The following is a 17395-nucleotide window of genomic DNA, read 5'->3' as shown; positions in this document are numbered from 1 at the left end:
CTTTCTTTCTCTCTCTTTCTTTTTCTTTCTTTCTCTTTCTCTATCTCCTCCCTTCCTTCCTTCCTTCCTCTCTCCTTCTCTCCCTCTCTCTCTTCCTCTCTCTCTCTCTTTCTTTCCTTTCTTCCTTACTTTCTTTCTTTCTTTCATCTGATCTATACCTTGATCCTCTTGTCTTTGGAATTTTTCAGTTTCTTTATAATGTTTGTCTGCTTTTTACTTAGTTTTTTCATATCCAGCAAATTTATCTGATTTTTTTTTAGATAAAATTGTGTTTCTTTTTCTCATTTTAAGCTTCCCGTGTTTTCTTCAGTAATTTAAAACATTATTTGTGTAAATAATTCCAGCATCTAAAATTCTTGGAAGTTTGACCCTGCTCTCTGCCTTTTCTCCTGGCTCTTGATTATGACATTTGTTTTCTTGTTTTTTTCTTTAAATACAGCTGTAAACCCAAGTCCATCTGGGCTTTATGTAGAAATGATATGCACTTGCTTATGTTAGATACTCATTGGCACCAGTCAAGAACATTTCATTTCTCGGTATATCTCAGACATTAGGGAAGCAATAGGTATGCATTGTCAATTGAAACTTTCTCCTCCTCCCCCTCCTCTGATGTAGTTTAGTTTATAAATTGGGTACTGTAAAAGACAAGCAACAACAATAAAATTGAACATGACTCTCTTCTTAGTGCACTGTGTTCCATCTTACCATTCTATGCTAAGGGAGAGGCTTTTTCTAGTTCATCCTTGGTTTCTGTGATCAATTTGAGATCTCCAGCTTAAATAGACTTTGCCTCATAGGACTCAGTAACTTTTGACTATAGTTTTCAGTTCTTATTTCCTTTTGGCCTCTAGAAATTTACCTTATTGCTGAACTCAATATGTCTTAAGTTGTTACTGTGTTCTATAGGAGGATTTTCAAAATATGTTTCCTGTTGTGTTGCCCTAAATATTTAAGCTGAGCACATCTCAGTACAGTTTAGTAGTAGGAAGGAAATAGATCAAGAAGACATGATAATTACTTGATTATGTAACAATTGTATTTCTTTTTTTAATTTTTTTATTGTGAAAATACTATACAGAGGGGTTACAATTACATGGGCAAGATAATGAGTACATTTCTTATCAAGCATTGTAGCCTCCTTTGTTTCCCCTTCCCATCCCTTCCCATCCTCCCTCCGCCCCTCCACCCAATCCTCCCCCCCCCACCAAAGTTGTAAAGTTCATTTTCGACATAACGACTTGTATCCCTAGTTAAACGATTTGTTTTTCCCTTCCCCTCCACAAATTATAACAATATCAAATACAGTAAAAGCAGGGGTTATACTGTGGGGGAGGGACATACAAAGCAACAAAGAAATAATCTTATAAATGTGTTAGAAACAATCGCATGAAAGAAAAAAACATTCGAATACATATCTTAGGGTTCATTTCCCTAACCAACTTATCTGGCCTTTTCTGCTTGACTTAGACATATGCTAGTTATTGCACATAAGGGAAACCATGGGACCTATGTTTCTTTGGGCCTGGCTTACTTCACTAATACAATTTTTTCCAAGTCTTTCCATTTCCTAACAAATGGGGCAATGTCATTCTTTCTGATGGAGGCATAGAATTTCATTGTGTATATATACCACATTTTCTTGATCCATTCATCTACCAAGGGGCATCTGGGTTGGTTCCATATCTTAGCTATGGTAAATAATGCTGCAATAAACATAGTCATGCTGGTAGCTTTAGTGTGGTCTTGTTAACAATTGTATTTCTAAGAATTTATTTGGCAGGATTTTCCATACACAAAGAAAACGAAGTGACTATGCCTTCCTAATTTAATTTACTTACATGGAATAGTTACCCAAAATATTAAGTGAATAAGGATAGATACAGAAATCATGTGTATTGCATACTAATGTTTTGTAAAAATATTTACATATATATGCTTATACAGTTATACTCCCTATAAAGGCCTAGAAATTTCAAATATTCGCTACTTTTTTTCTCATGCACATATACTTTATATATATTATATACAATTTATAAATTAGGTACTGTAAGAGATTAATAGCATCAGTAAAATTGAACATTAATATCAGTAAACACTTTACTTTGTAGGTATATACCTTTTCCAATTTGAGGCAAGAGCAAAACTAGCATAGATTTCATTTTTTAATAGTATCACAGATGGATTTAGTTTTACCATAGATCTTAGCAATCTCAGCATATGACTTTTTTCCCTTTTAATGGAAAACTTTTACCTTTTATTTAAAGAAAGTATTTTGTAAATTCTCTTTGCATATCCAAATTGCCAGTATAACCACTCATATACTTGGGAACATTATTAAATATGTATTACTCAAGCACAGGTACTGTACAAAGCTACTCTGTGACTTACATACAGATAGCATATACTGTGTGGACATGCCACACAAAGGGATCCTTCAATGCCAGCTGTGATGAGTAGAATAACACAAGTTTTTTTTTAAGGCTGCTCATAACAATGCACAGTTTAATTGATGTGAAGTGGTAACAATGGTTAGAGAAAGTGATAAAATACTATACACTAATTTTTAAAAGAAGTTTATTTTAGGCCTCATTTCTTGGGCTGCAAAGTCCAAGATCATGGTACCAGCATCTGCTAGGTTTCTTGTTGAGGGCATCTTAGCTGCCTTAATTAACATGGTAGAAGGTATCACAGTGAAAGAGTAGAAGTATGCTAGCTCCTATCTGTCTTCTCTTCTCATAAAGCCACTATTGCCATCATGGAGGCCTTATGTTCATGGTCTCATCTCTAGATACTACCAACATGTGAATTTAGTGAATAAGTTTCAGATACAAGAACTTTGGGTCAGTACATTCCTGTGAAGAGACAGGAGTGGTAATTGTATGACTTTTTGTACCTTTTTGAATTTTAGACCATGTGTGTGCATTACTTATTTAAACAATAAATAAAAAGTCATTATAGCATTAAGCAGTATCTCTATACACATTTTGAGTTAGTGTTTATAAAGTATTTCAATACTGTCATGAAATTCCATCTTTTAAATCCTTGGCTACTACTCTTAATTGTGTTTTAGTATTTTGCCAGTGAAAGCCTGGAGACTGTGTTGACAGTGCTTGGCTATTAGGTTGTTTCAGTCCCTTGTTCCGATCAGAGGTCATATGCAGAGGGAATGCACATCATTTGAAAGAATGAATAGAACAGAATTTCTACTTAGTAATATAGATAAAGTATCTCTTACAGAAAATTCATGGGACCATAATTATTTACAGTTATGGAGTTGTACAAAATGACTCAACAAGTTTTGAATTAGGTATGTTTTAGGTTTTTGTATTAGGTATACTCTACCTCTACATTTGCATAAGTTAAAGCTTAGACTTGTATTAACTACCACTCTCCAGGTAGGCACTCAGATTTGTCCATTTGACCATTTTGTTCCCAAGTTCATCTATATATGACCTCCAACCCCTCTCTCCACCAATCCTGAGCAACCCAGTGCCTCTGTCTACTGTTTTCCCACTGTCAGCTTTGAACTGTGAGTTCTGATTTTCTCAATTCATTCTTTTTTTTTTTTTTGTCAGTCATGGGGCTTGAACTCTGGGCTTGGGCGCTGTCCCTGTGCTCTTCAGCTCCAGGTGCCTGAGCCACAGCACCACTTCCAGTTTTCGAGTGGTTTATTGGAGATAAGAGTCTCACGGACTTTCCTGCCCGGGCTGGCTTTGAACCATGATCCTCAGATCTCAGCCTCCTGAGTAACTAGGATTACAGGCGTGAGCCACCAGCACACGGCTTCAATTCATTCTTTTGACTAGGAATTATTTTGCTTTCTGAGTATGTCTCTATAGTAGTAAGATATTAGAATTAAGAATTAAGATAGTAAAGAACAGGGAGCCATTTCTTCATCCCTATAATCCTAGATACTCAGGAGACTGAGATCTGAGGATCAGGGTTTGGAGCCAGCTCAGGAAGATTCTTATCTCCAATTAACCAACAAAAATCTGGGATTGGGGGCATGACTCAAGTGGTAGAGCAACCAGCTGTGAGCCTAAAAGCCAATCAAGAGTATAAGACCCTGAGTTCAATTCCTAATAGCAACATACACACACACACACACACACACACACACACACACACACACACACACACACACACACACACACACACACACACACATATGTATGTATGTAGTAAAGATACACCAATTATCACACAACAATGTCAGTATTTAAGAGTTCCAGTCCTGTTGTAAAAGCTAGCCACTAGATGTCCCTCTTGTAAAGAAATAACAAACCACTTAAACATTTTTAAAAAGTACCATTTTATTCAAGTAAAGTTATAAGATTATAATTATATTGCAATAGTGTACCCATCAACTCCTTTATTAAAGTCAGTAGCCCTTTTTCCTTGAATAGCTGTGTAGTGATACATTTCTTATTGTAGAAGCTTGGAGTGGTGGATTTTAAAAAATTGTTATTTTAAAGATGATATACAAGGGATTACAGTTAAAAAATCAGGTAATGAGTGCATTTCTTTTTGGACAATGTCACCCCTTGCTCCCTACCAGTTTTTCCTTCCTGTCCCCACCCACAAGTTGTATAGTTCATTTTCAAAATAATTGTCTAATGAGTGCCACTGCTGTGTTTGTTCACATTTTGTCCCTCCATTTCTGTGTCCCCCTTACAATCCTAAGGACAGATAAACGAACAAGATAGGAAAGAAAGAAAACAGAAATAGCAGCAAAGAGAAATCTCCTTTTTATTGCCTGAAGTTTATAATATATGATCAGGTTCTCATAGACATTGTGCCTTTGCATTCTTCTCCTAAAATATCTTCTTGTGGGTGAATGTCTACAGTCCAATTTGGCTTTAGAAAAGAGCAAAGGAAAATGAAATGATACAAGTAGATTTTGCATGAGATTTGAGGAATTACATAATATGTACTTAGTAGAAACTTGTGGATTCGTTGAGATGTTTAGTTCTGCATTATCTGCCATAAGTGCTTTGATACAGCTCAAGAAGAATTTCAGAATAGTGGCAAGGCTTTAGAAAAGCAGTGTGGTAGAATAGAAGCTTAATGGTTCCTTCAGTCAGGCCTCCCTTCAGTCCTGGAGCTTAAAGTTAGGGCATGGGCGCTGTCCCTGAGCTTTTGTGCTCAATGCTAGCACTCTATCACTTGAGCCACAGCTCCATTTCCAGTTTTTTGGTGGTTAATTGTAGGTAAGCATCTCACAGCCTTTGTGCCTGGGCTGACTTTGATATGATCCTCAGATCTCAGCCTTCCAAGTAGGTAGGATGATAGGCATAAGCCACAGGCATCCGGCTACCAAACTCTTTTTGATCATCTTCAGTTTTAATTTAGCAAATCTTTTCCCAAACACTTCCTTATTTTATGCCTCTAGAATATGTCCCTTTTCTTTTTCCTTGAGTGTAGTCTAATATTAACTATATTCTGTGTGGTCTCCTCTTGTCTCCTTTTTGACTGTTGGAAATCTCAAAATATTCTTTCTACCATCGATGTTTCTTTGCCTCACTTAATTTTCTATATTGCTGCTTGGTTGGCATATTTTTCTAAACCATGCTTTTACCATACTGACCAACCTCTCAGAATTTTCATGCTTATGTGCCCACACTAATTACTAACTCATAGAAACTTCCATTGGTTATAGGCAGAATTGTCAGTAACTAAAATTGAGTTTTCATCTGGCCTTGTGGTTTGAAGCTTTCAAATGTTATACCCCTTCTATGCATGAAATTAATACCCTCTCCTTATTCCATAGGTTTCCTAATTTGAAATTGATGCCTTTCAGAAAGTTGGAAGTACCATTTTAAATATTTCTCATTAAGTAAAATAATATGAATCTTGTGCATTTATTTGCTCCTGAAAGACAGATTATTTAGTGATACTTCCTAAATGTATGTTATATGGCAAAATTATTACATGTGTAAATGAGTTTCCTTAGCAAGTTATTTTTCTGTACTTGTTTCCTTGTGGTAATAGGGAAACAGTGGCAGTAATTGTGCCTGTCTCAGGTAGGAGTAGGTGCATCAGAGAGGTCAGGAAGTTAGGTAAAAGCATGCACTGAGCAAAAACAATCTTGCTGTTTGTACAGGTGATCCATATCCAAGTATATGTCAAAAGTTACCTTTGTGTATCCAAATAATGTACTGAGTGTTCATCCTTCTAAATCCTCTTCTGTATTTCCTAAGTATCTGTGGTGGTAGTATACATGATCATATTCCCCATTTTGTCTCCTTTAACTGAGTCCCTGTAAGTGTACACTTTCTCCACAGTTAATATGAAACAAATGCCAGCATTTATTTTTGGTATGCATATATCCTGTCTTTCTATATTCTAGTGTTTTTAGTAGAAGCTTCATTGGCATTTAAAGTTGACAGTTGTTTTTTGTAGATGGTGCGGCTGTTGTGGTGGTGATGGTGATACAGGATGTTCTCTTGCATGACAGAAAGGCTAGAATTCCTGGCATCAGTAATGTCTGTGTGTTCCCCAGTCTTGGAGCACTGAAGTCTAATCAGCCATTTCCAAATGCCCTTTACCTTCAACCCACTGCTTTGAGTGCTGAATTGTTTATCAGTTTATTTTGAAGCAAAATGTTCTTTTTCATTTTAATCTTTACCTGCTACATCCATTTTCTTATTATACTGTCTGCTTAAGCCAGTAGCACGTAATTAACCTGTTTTCCTGTTATCATGTGGTAGTATTACTAATTTTTTAAAGGGTAAAATATAGAACTGGAACTTTTCAAAATATTTTCATAATGATGTAAGACGCAAAATTGTGCTTTCCATTCTCTGAAATCTTACTTATTTTAATCCATACTAAGTAACTAAACAGATCCTTTGTATTCATGCTTCCAAAAACAGTTATCATGGTACTAATCCTAGTCAAATAATTTTTATGAGGAATGGTTACATTTATTTTTGAGAGACTTGGAGTTTTCACCTTGAAATATATTTTAAAAGATTGCATATAAGTAGAGAATTATGTAGCTATTTCATACATTCGTTTGTTCCTTGAGGACAGTTTCCAAATTTGGTAAATTTTAAAAAATTAAACTAAAATCTTGTAGTTCTCTCTAGAACTAAATACTTTTTTTCCTGAAATATCATCAGATATTACTGTGTGCTTCCTAATGTTACATTTAACAGTTTCAGTCCCTCTTTTCTCTTGCTTGTAAATGTAAAAGGTAAAACGTAGAAAGAAGAAAAAATAACCCATTATATCAATTAGGATGCTTTATATTGCATGAAATAAAAAGCTGAATTCAGACTGGTTTAAGCTATTGTACAAAGGGTATGTTGGCTCTAATAAGTGCATATCCAAGGTAAGATGGACTTCATTGTTACAGTGACTTGATTATAGTATCCAAGAACCTACTTTATTTATGATTCTTCACTATGTCTTCTGATTTTGGCTTTTTGTTTTATTTTGATGGTACTGGGTATAAGGTCTGCCCCGGTCATGCAGGCCCTATGCAGACACCTCCCTACCTCTTGGCTGTTTCTGCCCAGTATCTGAAACTTAAGCCTTTCATTGAGCTTTCTATGATGTTACCTTAATCACCATGGTCATAAGATGTTGCTGCATCAATTGGGTTAAATTTTATCCATAGGATTGTTTCTTTCCTGGTAATATTGAACAAGGAAATTAGAAGCCCACAGTAATTAGGCCACCCACATCATCTTCCCAGTCTTGATTCACAGTGTCTAGAAAATAATTGGTCTTCTCAAAGCCAATAGACAACACATCCCTGGAAGGCAAGTGTGGTGTTCCTTTGTCAGAGTATGGTTATTATAGACACAGAAAGATGATGGTAGTGTCTACTATATCTTTTAGAAATTAGTTATAAATAGTTTAAAAAATATGTAAGTATTTTAAACAAGAAATAATTGTGATGTATTTGAATTGGTAGTGCAGGAAAATATATGGCTTATTACTGGATTTTCATTTCTAGAAAGTCTTAAACTCTTAAGGTTTATGATAATGTCTGGGTTCTGAGACCAACTAGGCTAATTTTCAACTGAATGATGACCTTATAGGAGTTGACTCTCTTCTTTCTATCATTTTTTCAACTGTAAAACGAAACAATTACATTTTACCTCATAGAATTACAATGATTAAATGAATCAATATACATATATTTACAACCATGCTTGACATTAAAAATCCACAAGGTAACATTGTTGCTGTTGATATATACTAGTGTGCTCTGGTAAAATAATCTACTGATAGTTTTTGTAGCCTATAGTTTTTAATTTGTAATGAAAGTATTTTGGAAATCAGACATATAAAAAAATATGGCTTTAGCTTATCTTAAGAGATCTCTTGGTACATTTCTGTTGCTGCAACAAAATATCTGAGACCAGGTAATTTACAAAGAATAGAAGTTAATTGTCATGATTATAGAGGTTGAGAAATCTTGGGACTATGGTGTAGGCGTTTGGGGAAGACTTCTTTGTGGTTATCCAGAGGGGTGTGTCACATAGTGAGACAGGGAGAATTAGCCGCAGAGGGAGAGAGTTCCTTTCCTTTTTTAACAATACCACTTTTTAATCAATTCATGAGGTAGCACCCGAAAAACCCATTCACCTCCCAGGCATTATACTTTTCAACACTTCTGCATTAGGAACCAAGTTTCTACCACATAAATTTTCAGTAGACACGCTCAAACCATAGATAGTATGGAGTCACTTCTATGTAAAAATCTGGAATAAATTTTCATTCATACTTGAACTGATATGATATGTGATTCTCCAATTCAAACACACACAAGTTCTACTTAACCTCCTCCCATCCTAACTCTAGGCCTTTTATTTTAGTGAACATTTTTACTATGTACAATATCAATAAAGAATGGAATTCTTCTATATGAAATGGGTGGAACATTGCAGTTCCCAGCAACAGTGACTGTCTCGCTACCGCTACCCTCAAAAGAAGTCTACGTTAGGCTTCTTCCCTTCTCAGTCTCTGTGTCTTTATTTAATGTCTAGTGAGCCCTCAGGAATAAGTGTTCTTTGAGTAAATGCTGGTTAATCAATGATGGAATGCAATAAAAATTGATTTGCATGTGTGTGGTTCTGGGATTTGAACTCAGATCTGCTTGACACACAGACACTTTACTGCTTTAGCCATGTCCCCAGCCTTGATCTTATTTTTAAAGAAGAATATTCAAGACGTTTTAAATTGTGTATTGGAAATTTTAGCTTCTGTCTCTAACTCATAGTTGTGTCATTTGGAGGGGGGGGGTCCAGTTGTGGGGCCTGAACTCTGGGCCTGGGCGCTGTCCCTCAGCTCTTCAGCTCAAGGCTAGTGTGGCTCAAGGCTCTACCACTTGAGCCACAGCACCACTTCTGGCTTTTTTCTTTTTGCTTATGTGGTGCTGAGGAATTGAACCCAGGGACTCAGGCATGCAAGGCAAGCGCTCTACTACTGAGCCAACTTCCCAGCCCAGTTGTGTCATTTTTGACAAACAAACTTTTGAAGCTATCAAAATTATATTTTAGTTTGATGGGATTTAGAGAAGTCAGTGTTTCTGTTGCTTTATCGGTTATCTGGAAAGGAACATTAAAGCCAGTAATAATCACCATATTTCATCAATCTGTTATCAAATTCTAAACATATATCTTGGAGTACCCAAGTAATTTGGAATATTCTAGGCATAGTATTTCTATTCATGAGAAAGGTGCTAAGCCAAAGGCACAATGACATTATTGTACTGGAAGGACATTATTGTACTGGAAGGCACTTTGTTCTGTAGGAACAGTAACCCTAATACATTTGCGTGGTAAGTGTTCATATCTTTATTCTAATGGATTTGCTCCTAGGGAACATATGCAATGAACTGGGGATGAGCTTTTCCTGTGACATCTAGTGGGTAGAGCCCTGTCCTGCTAAATATCCTGTAAATGCATTTATACTGTAGTCTAAAATGTTGGCAATGCAAAGGTTTAGATACTTTGAACTATCCCAGTGATTGTACTTACTAGAATCTTACTATCTTTAGAAAACAATAGAATTAATGCTGGGATTTGATGAAAAGGGGAAAATTAATTCCTTTATAGCAGGGTGTTTTGGTTTGGTTTATGTGTGGGAGTTGAACTCAGGGCTTGGTTATTGTCCCTTAGCTTTTGTGCTCAAAGCTCTAATTCCAGCTTTTTGGTGAGTAACTGGAGATAAGAGTCTCATGGACGTTTCTGCCCAGCATGGCTTCGAACTGTGATCCTCAGATCTCAGCCTCCTGAGTAGCTAGAATTACAGGCATGAGCCACCAGTGCCCAGCTGTTTTTTGTTTGTTTTCTATTTTTTATTTTTTGGCCATACTTGAATTCAAAGTCAGGACTTTACACTTGCCCAGCAAGATGTAAGCTACACCTCTTGTCTTTTTTTTTTTTTTTTTGCTCTGGTTATTTTTAAAGTAAAGTTTCACTTTTTTCCTCCAGCCCACAATGACATGCATGTACCACCATATCCAGCTTTTTTATTGAAATGATGTGTTAACTTTTTGCTTGAACTGGCCTAGAGCTTCAATTCTCCCAGTCTCAGATTCACATGTAGCTGGAATGACCAGCAAAGAGGACAAGCACATGCCATCGTGCCCAGGGCTTTTGAGAAGGGGTCTTGCAAGCTTGTGAAAGAGTCAAGCCCAATTCTGTACCCTTGCAGTCTTCACTTTCTGAATAGGTAGAATTATGGTCCTGAGCTGCTTGCCTCTCCAGTTTATATCAATTCTCTACACAACATCCTTCAATTTTTTCTTTACCTACTTTGGATTTAGGTATAATTAAAAGATCATGAGCCTTTTATTTCTTAGAAAAGAATGCATTTCAAAAATATCACTATGGGAACCTGGTCATATAATCTCAACACTTGGAAGACTGAAGCCAAGGGGATTGTTAGTTCAAGGCCAGTCTGGGTGACATAACAAGACTTCGAAAAATACATAAAATAAAATGATAATATTGTTAGCAAGTGAAATCTAAGGAGTTTTCCTTCATTTAATAGTAAAAGATTGTACTTAAAAGTGTGCTTTTCACAATTGTCTATGTTTGAACAAAAGCCAAATATATATTACAATGACCATAATTTAGCAACTTATATATAACACATATAATAGTTGTGAATGATTTCGTTATAACTACAACTAGTTAACTTTAGCAAATAAAATTATTGCAAGGCCTTTCATTTTGTGTTTTGAGTATTAAATACATTCTGAAGGTATTCAGGGTTTACTGAATGTTAAATATACATGACTCTTGAAATTACTAGTGATTGAGTTATAATTTACAATTCAGCAAGATGACAAAGTAATTGATCCCTTCCCCTCCAGAAGTTAACATAGAGAAAAATTACATATATATATATATATATATATATATATATATATATTTGCCTTTGTTTTGTATTTTTACTGTTATTGTAAAGGTGATGTACGGAGGGGTTACAGTTACATGAGTCACACATAAAGAGTATATTTCTTTTTGAACAATGTCAACTCTTCCCTCTTTCACCCAGCTTGTCCCTCCTGTCTCCACCCATAAGTTTTATAGTTCCTTTTCAATATAGTGTCTAGTGAGCATCACTGCTGCATTTGTTTAACCTTTGCCCCACCATTTCTGTGCCCCCTCACCCTTCCAAAGATAGATAAATGCACAAATAAGACAAAAGGAAAAGAAAAAAATAACAACAAAGGAAAAAAAAACTCTTTGTTTCCATTTCCTGGAGTTCATTTTGATAAATGTATTTTATGATCATATGCTCATAACTACTGAACCTCTGATCCTTCTAAGAATATCCTCTTCTGGTCTCACTATGTGAATGTTTAGAGTCCTGTTTATTGTGTCCAAGTGTAATTTTTTTGTCTCTTACCATCCATTGTGTTTTTCACTTGTAGATTTATAGTCACATTCTAATGACTAGAAATGAGGGAAACCATGCAACCTGTGTTTTCTTGGGTCTGTCTTACTTTGCCTAATACAATTTTTTCACATCTTTCCCTTTCCTTATGAATGGTAAAATATCATTCTAGTAGATGAGTAGAATTCCATTGTGTATATATACCACATTTTCTTGATCCATTCATCCACTGAAGGGCATCTGGGCTGATTCTCTATCTTGGCTATGGTAAACAATGCTACAGTGAACATAGTTATGCTGGCAGCTTTAGTAGCTTTAGTAGCCTTGTTAGTGTTCTTTTGGACAAATGTCCAGAAGTGGAATTGCTGGGTTATAGAGAAGCTCTACGTTTAGTCTTTTGAGGAACTTCCATACTGTTTTTCAAAGTGGTTGAACAAGTTTACATTCCCACCAGCAGTGTAATGGAGTTTACTATGGCCACATTCCCGCCAGCATTTGTTATTGATCGTTTTCTTGATAATGGCTATTCTAATTGGGGTAAATATCAATGTTTTGATTTACATTTCTTATGGCCAGAAATGTTGAACATTTCTTCATGTGTCTATTGGCCATTCTTGCTACTGCTTCTGAAAAAATCTCTCTCTAGCCTGTTTATTAATTGGGTTTTTGTTTCTTTGAGGGGGCTTAATTTTTTGAACTCTAAGTATATTAGATATGAGGCCCTTGTCTGATGTGTAGCTGGTAAAAATCGATATATTTAGAGAGAAACGATATTGTACATTAATAACAAAATTTGTTTATTTCCTAAAAAGAAAAATATGCACAGACTGGGTGCCTATGGCTCACACCTGTAATCCTAGAACTCAGGAGGCTGAGATCTGAGGATCGCAGCTCAAAGCCAGCCCGGGCAGGAAAGTCCATGAGACTCTTATCACCAATAAACCACTAGAAAACAAGTAGTGGCACTGTGGCTCAATGGTAGAGTGCTTGCCTTGAGCTGAAGAACCCAGGGACACTGTCCAAGCCCAGAGTTCAAGCCCCACGACCGAAAAAAGAAAAGAAAAATATGCTATCTTTTGGCTTAATAGTGATATTATTCTGTAATAGTTATTTTATAGATAAGAATGCTTGTGATGTATTTTGTCTTAGAAGAAATCGTTATTTAAGGTTTGTAACTTGCACATGCAGAATACTTTTAAAATTCTTTGCCTTTAGATTTTAGACATCTGGCTTTAGACTATTAAAGTGATTTTTTTTCCTTTGTTCTTCACAAAAAATGAAAAAGAAAAAAATAGCATTCTTGTTTCTTGTATAAGTGGCTTGATCAATCTAAGGATAAACTAGCATTTTTTTTTTCCAGTTTGTGCCTTGGACTATCTTGTTACTAAAGAAAATTGCTACATTCCAATCTGAACTAACTTGCCCTACTAAAGGGAACTTCATTTGGGCTTTTATTGCCATTGTCTTCTCACCAAAAATTAACCACATTATATAAACATTTGAGAAAGATACATGATAGGTGATATAAATATTTTGGGGAGGGGGACCTCAGACATAGGGCTTGAATCTGGGCCTGGGCGCTGTCCCTGAGCTCTTCAGCTCAAGACACCACTTCCACGAGGTGGAAAGTTGTTTTAAGCCATGCTCTGATGGCTCACCCCTGTAATCCTAGCTACTCAGAAGGTTGGGATCTGAGGATCTCAGTCACAGTTCAAAGCCAGCCAAAGCAGGAAAGTCCATGTGACTCTTATCTCCAATTAACCATAATAAAGCTATGGCCAAGTGGTAGAGTGCTAGCCTTGAGTTAAAAGCTCACAGATAGCACATTGGCCTTGTATGAGCCCCAGGATCAGCGCGCACACACACACACACACACACAAAGTTATTCTAGATTTTGAGGCAATATTGGTAAACGGTGGATTTCAAAAAGATAAATGATCATTCCTTGGAGGTGATACTGCCAACCATTAACTTGCCAGTGGTTATTTTTTCTTCTAATACAGGAAAACATCATGTAAAATCATCATGTAGTAAACACATTTGAATTTCTATAGTGGATTTGATATTTTGATCATTAACTTTTTGAATAAAGGAAATGGTGTTTAGTGTCAATAAATTTACATGTGTTACATAGGACATTGGTCATTTTTCTAAAATCAAACAGTTCATGAATTACATCAAACCCAAGTTAGACTTGAAAGCAATGGGACTAGCTCAGCATGCATTTTGCTTAGCAACCAGCTTGTTGTCTACTGTTTTGCTACTGAATGCACGTAGTCATGCCTCACATGTATATTTGTAGCCAGCTGGACCCATCTGGACAATTCTTCATTCACCTAATTTCCAGACTAGCCAGGCAAAGACATCAGTTTATTATATTTAGTCATAAGGAAATGTATTTGTAAACATTAAGTGATAGCACATTGATCTCAAAAGCCCCTGAACTATGAGAAATTAACTCCTAATGCTGGAAGAAGTTCTTGGAATTCAGAACTAACTCACTTTAATTCCTTTTTTACAAGTATATTATTTCAGAAACAGTTTCTATAATATCCTGGAAAAAAGTGAATTGTCAAAAATGATAGCTTAAATTCTAAGAATAACTGAAGGGTTATTTGGGATGAAAATTCAAGAAGTTCGATTTACATTAAACTTTGGTTGTTTACCATGATCCTTACATGATTATTTTCTCTCTTAGAAAACAGCAGTTCTGTTGGCATGTGAAACTCCAGTTTCCTCAAAGTCAAGCTGAATACACAGAAAAAAGGCATGGTATTACTAGTCTGTTATGAACTGATAGGATTTTATTTTAAGAATCTGTTACTAAACAGTTAAGTGGGATATAGTAACAAATGCAATACTAAGAAAGCACTGAAAATAAATGAACTATAACTATGTATATGAACATGAATGCATTTTGTTGAATGAGAAAAGCAAGTTAAAGAAGAATGCATAGTATTAGTCTTTGCAAGGGGGTGGGGGAGTAGAGTGGGGTCAAGTCCAGAAAATGGACTTTTTCATATTAGGACCATTTTCAAATATCAGTAAAAATTTTAATCATGCTATTTTATTACCTAGGCTAGGAAAGCTTGAAAAGATGATGTTTAGTACATTTAGCATATATCCACATTATACTAATGTCTTCTCTTTAATTGTCATTTAGTGAAGAACTTTTATTAGAAATTACATACCAGGCTAAAACAAATGATTTAATTTACAGATAGGAGTGTTTAGTCACTACTTTCATTGAATATGTTTAAATGATTGGGTAAAGTTACTATTTCAAAAGTGTCTTAATTTTGTTTATATAGATTTATATATAAAATTAAGACTGTGTACATAAATATGGAAAATTAAAATTCATTCTTTCCAAGGAAATTGGCAACCTTCTAACTTGATCTTTTGATTTAGAATCAATCAGCTTGGTTTTATTTTCAGCTTGTATTTTATTTCTGCAAGATTTAAATATATTTCACCTTGACCCTTGTTTTTCATGTTGAAGAACAGGTGTCCTTTAAAGAGGCTTCATGGTTTCATAATGATTTATAAGGAGTGTTTGAAAATATTTTTTAAGGCCTTGTTAAAGGGTGCCCAAGAATGGGATAGATCCTTAGTAGAGTGCTAGCCAATGAGCCAAAAGCATCAGGTACCCAGTTCGAGTCCTAGTCTCAGATCAAAATATTAAAAAAGGGTACTAAAGATGTCTCTTGTACTTTTTTTCTATACAGTTTTGCTTCAAAGAATGTATATTTTGCTGAGAGTAAAGTGAAAGATCTTTGTTCACATTTTTAAGTAGGAAGCTACACATTTATTTATCGATTTATCATTTTTAGTAGCAATTTATAGATAATAATTTATCTGTTCTTTTTCTCTTTTGAAAGAGTACCAGATGATAAAACTATTAATGAAATTTTAAAATCTTACATCGATCCTGAAATGTCAGATCCTGTAATTCGTCAAAGGTATTTTTCAAAATGTTAACTGTATGACATGTTAAAAATGCTGAAATGTCTTTAAGTTTGCATTTATTATGGAAAATTATAGCTGTTTTATTGTAAAGATACAGTACAGAGGGGTTAGTTATATGAGTAATGAGTACATTTCCTATCGAGCATTGTTACCATTGTTACCTTTGTTTTTCCCCTACCATCCCTTCCCTCCGCACCTCCCTAACTCTACCTTGCCCTCCCCACCCCCACCAAGTTGTAAAGTTTGTTTTCAACAGTGTCTAATTATAGCTGTTTTAGAATGTGATATGTTGATATAGTTCAGTTTTAGTCCCATTTTCTTGATGTTTACTAAAGGTCATCAGTAAAAACAGTAAAGTATATACTGTGTTGCAGAGATGCTTGAAAGGAGATAGCAACAAACATGCTAATTCATTTAATACTCACAATAACCTGGTATGTAGTAAAAATTACTGTTATTATACTCAGTTTACAGATGGGGAAACAGTCTTAAGGTATTAGGCAACCCCATATAACTAAAACGCAGAGAGGGTTTGGTAAGTCCGGCATTCCTAACTCTTAGCCTGAAAACTAAGCTGCATTTCAAGTTGAACCAAAAACTCTGAAAATTAAAACTTTCCAAGTAGCTGTTAAAGACAGGAAATTTCTGCTTCAGCCAAGTCTTCATAGACTATAAGGTACACTTTGCCTCCTGTCCAGAAATACAACATGGACAAAAATGGTTAACATAGCATAGTGGAAAAATTCAGTCATGGATGTCTGAATTAGAATAAAATAACTGGTTCTATCCCTTATTAACTATGTGATCAGGAGAAATTATTTCCAGCCCTTGAATTTTTCCATCAGTGAAGAGAATGATGATACCTACTAGATGATAACGTTGTTGTGAAGCATTTAAAAAAAATACCACACAGGGCCTAGTACAGGGCCAAGTGTATAGGAGGCAGGGTTCAATAAAAGTAAACTATTATTAGAGAGTGAGATTTTGATATTCCTGGGAAGGAACTTGGTTGACTTTTATTTTTACCATATGCTCTTGCTTGGGATATCAATGCTTGGTTTAGTCACAGAGTATTTTACTGTCTAAAAATAAAATATATGAACAATTAGCTAAAACAAGTATAATTTAAATTTAAGATGTATAATTAAATAAAGAGAAGAAAAGTAACTTAAAATTTCCAAATCCTCAGATAGAAAATACCTTTAACCTTTCTATGTTTAGCTGAATTTTAAATATTAATAGCTGTTCACAAATAATTAGTCTTCATAAACACTGTTCTGAAGTATTGCTAAAAATCTATTTTGTTTTTTCATTATGACATTGTCATTTCAGGTTAAAAGCTTACGTTCGTGCTCAGGTGGGGGTTCAAATTTTAATGAAGGCTGAACATATGCAGCAAAATTTACTAAGGTAAAATTGGTTTCCTTTTCATTTCTTTAAGTATAATTCTGTAATAAAATGAAGTAGCTTGATTGGCTAATTATTATACTAATTATCTGATTGTCAACCAAACTTCATCATAAAAATAACTATCAAATTAACATTCTAAAATAATCATAAT

General features: G+C 35.1%; 1 protein-coding gene across 1 annotated transcript in view; it reads left to right on the top strand.

The window, feature by feature from the left end:
• Nucleotides 1-17395, top strand: part of Znhit6 (zinc finger, HIT-type containing 6) — a 48607-nt gene that overhangs the window by 11490 nt on the left and 19722 nt on the right. Inside the window, exons 6-8 of the mRNA XM_013018209.1 lie at nucleotides 14564-14632; nucleotides 15747-15827; nucleotides 17167-17244. Coding sequence (XP_012873663.1) covers nucleotides 14564-14632; nucleotides 15747-15827; nucleotides 17167-17244 — 228 coding nt within the window. The remainder of the gene's footprint in view (nucleotides 1-14563; nucleotides 14633-15746; nucleotides 15828-17166; nucleotides 17245-17395) is intronic.

This window comes from Dipodomys ordii, unplaced genomic scaffold (assembly GCF_000151885.1).
Source record: "Dipodomys ordii isolate 6190 unplaced genomic scaffold, Dord_2.0 Scaffold39, whole genome shotgun sequence".
Lineage (NCBI taxonomy): Eukaryota > Metazoa > Chordata > Mammalia > Rodentia > Heteromyidae > Dipodomys > Dipodomys ordii.
The sequence above is the reverse complement of the archived record's forward strand: the minus strand, read 5'-3'. Positions and strand labels throughout refer to the sequence as shown.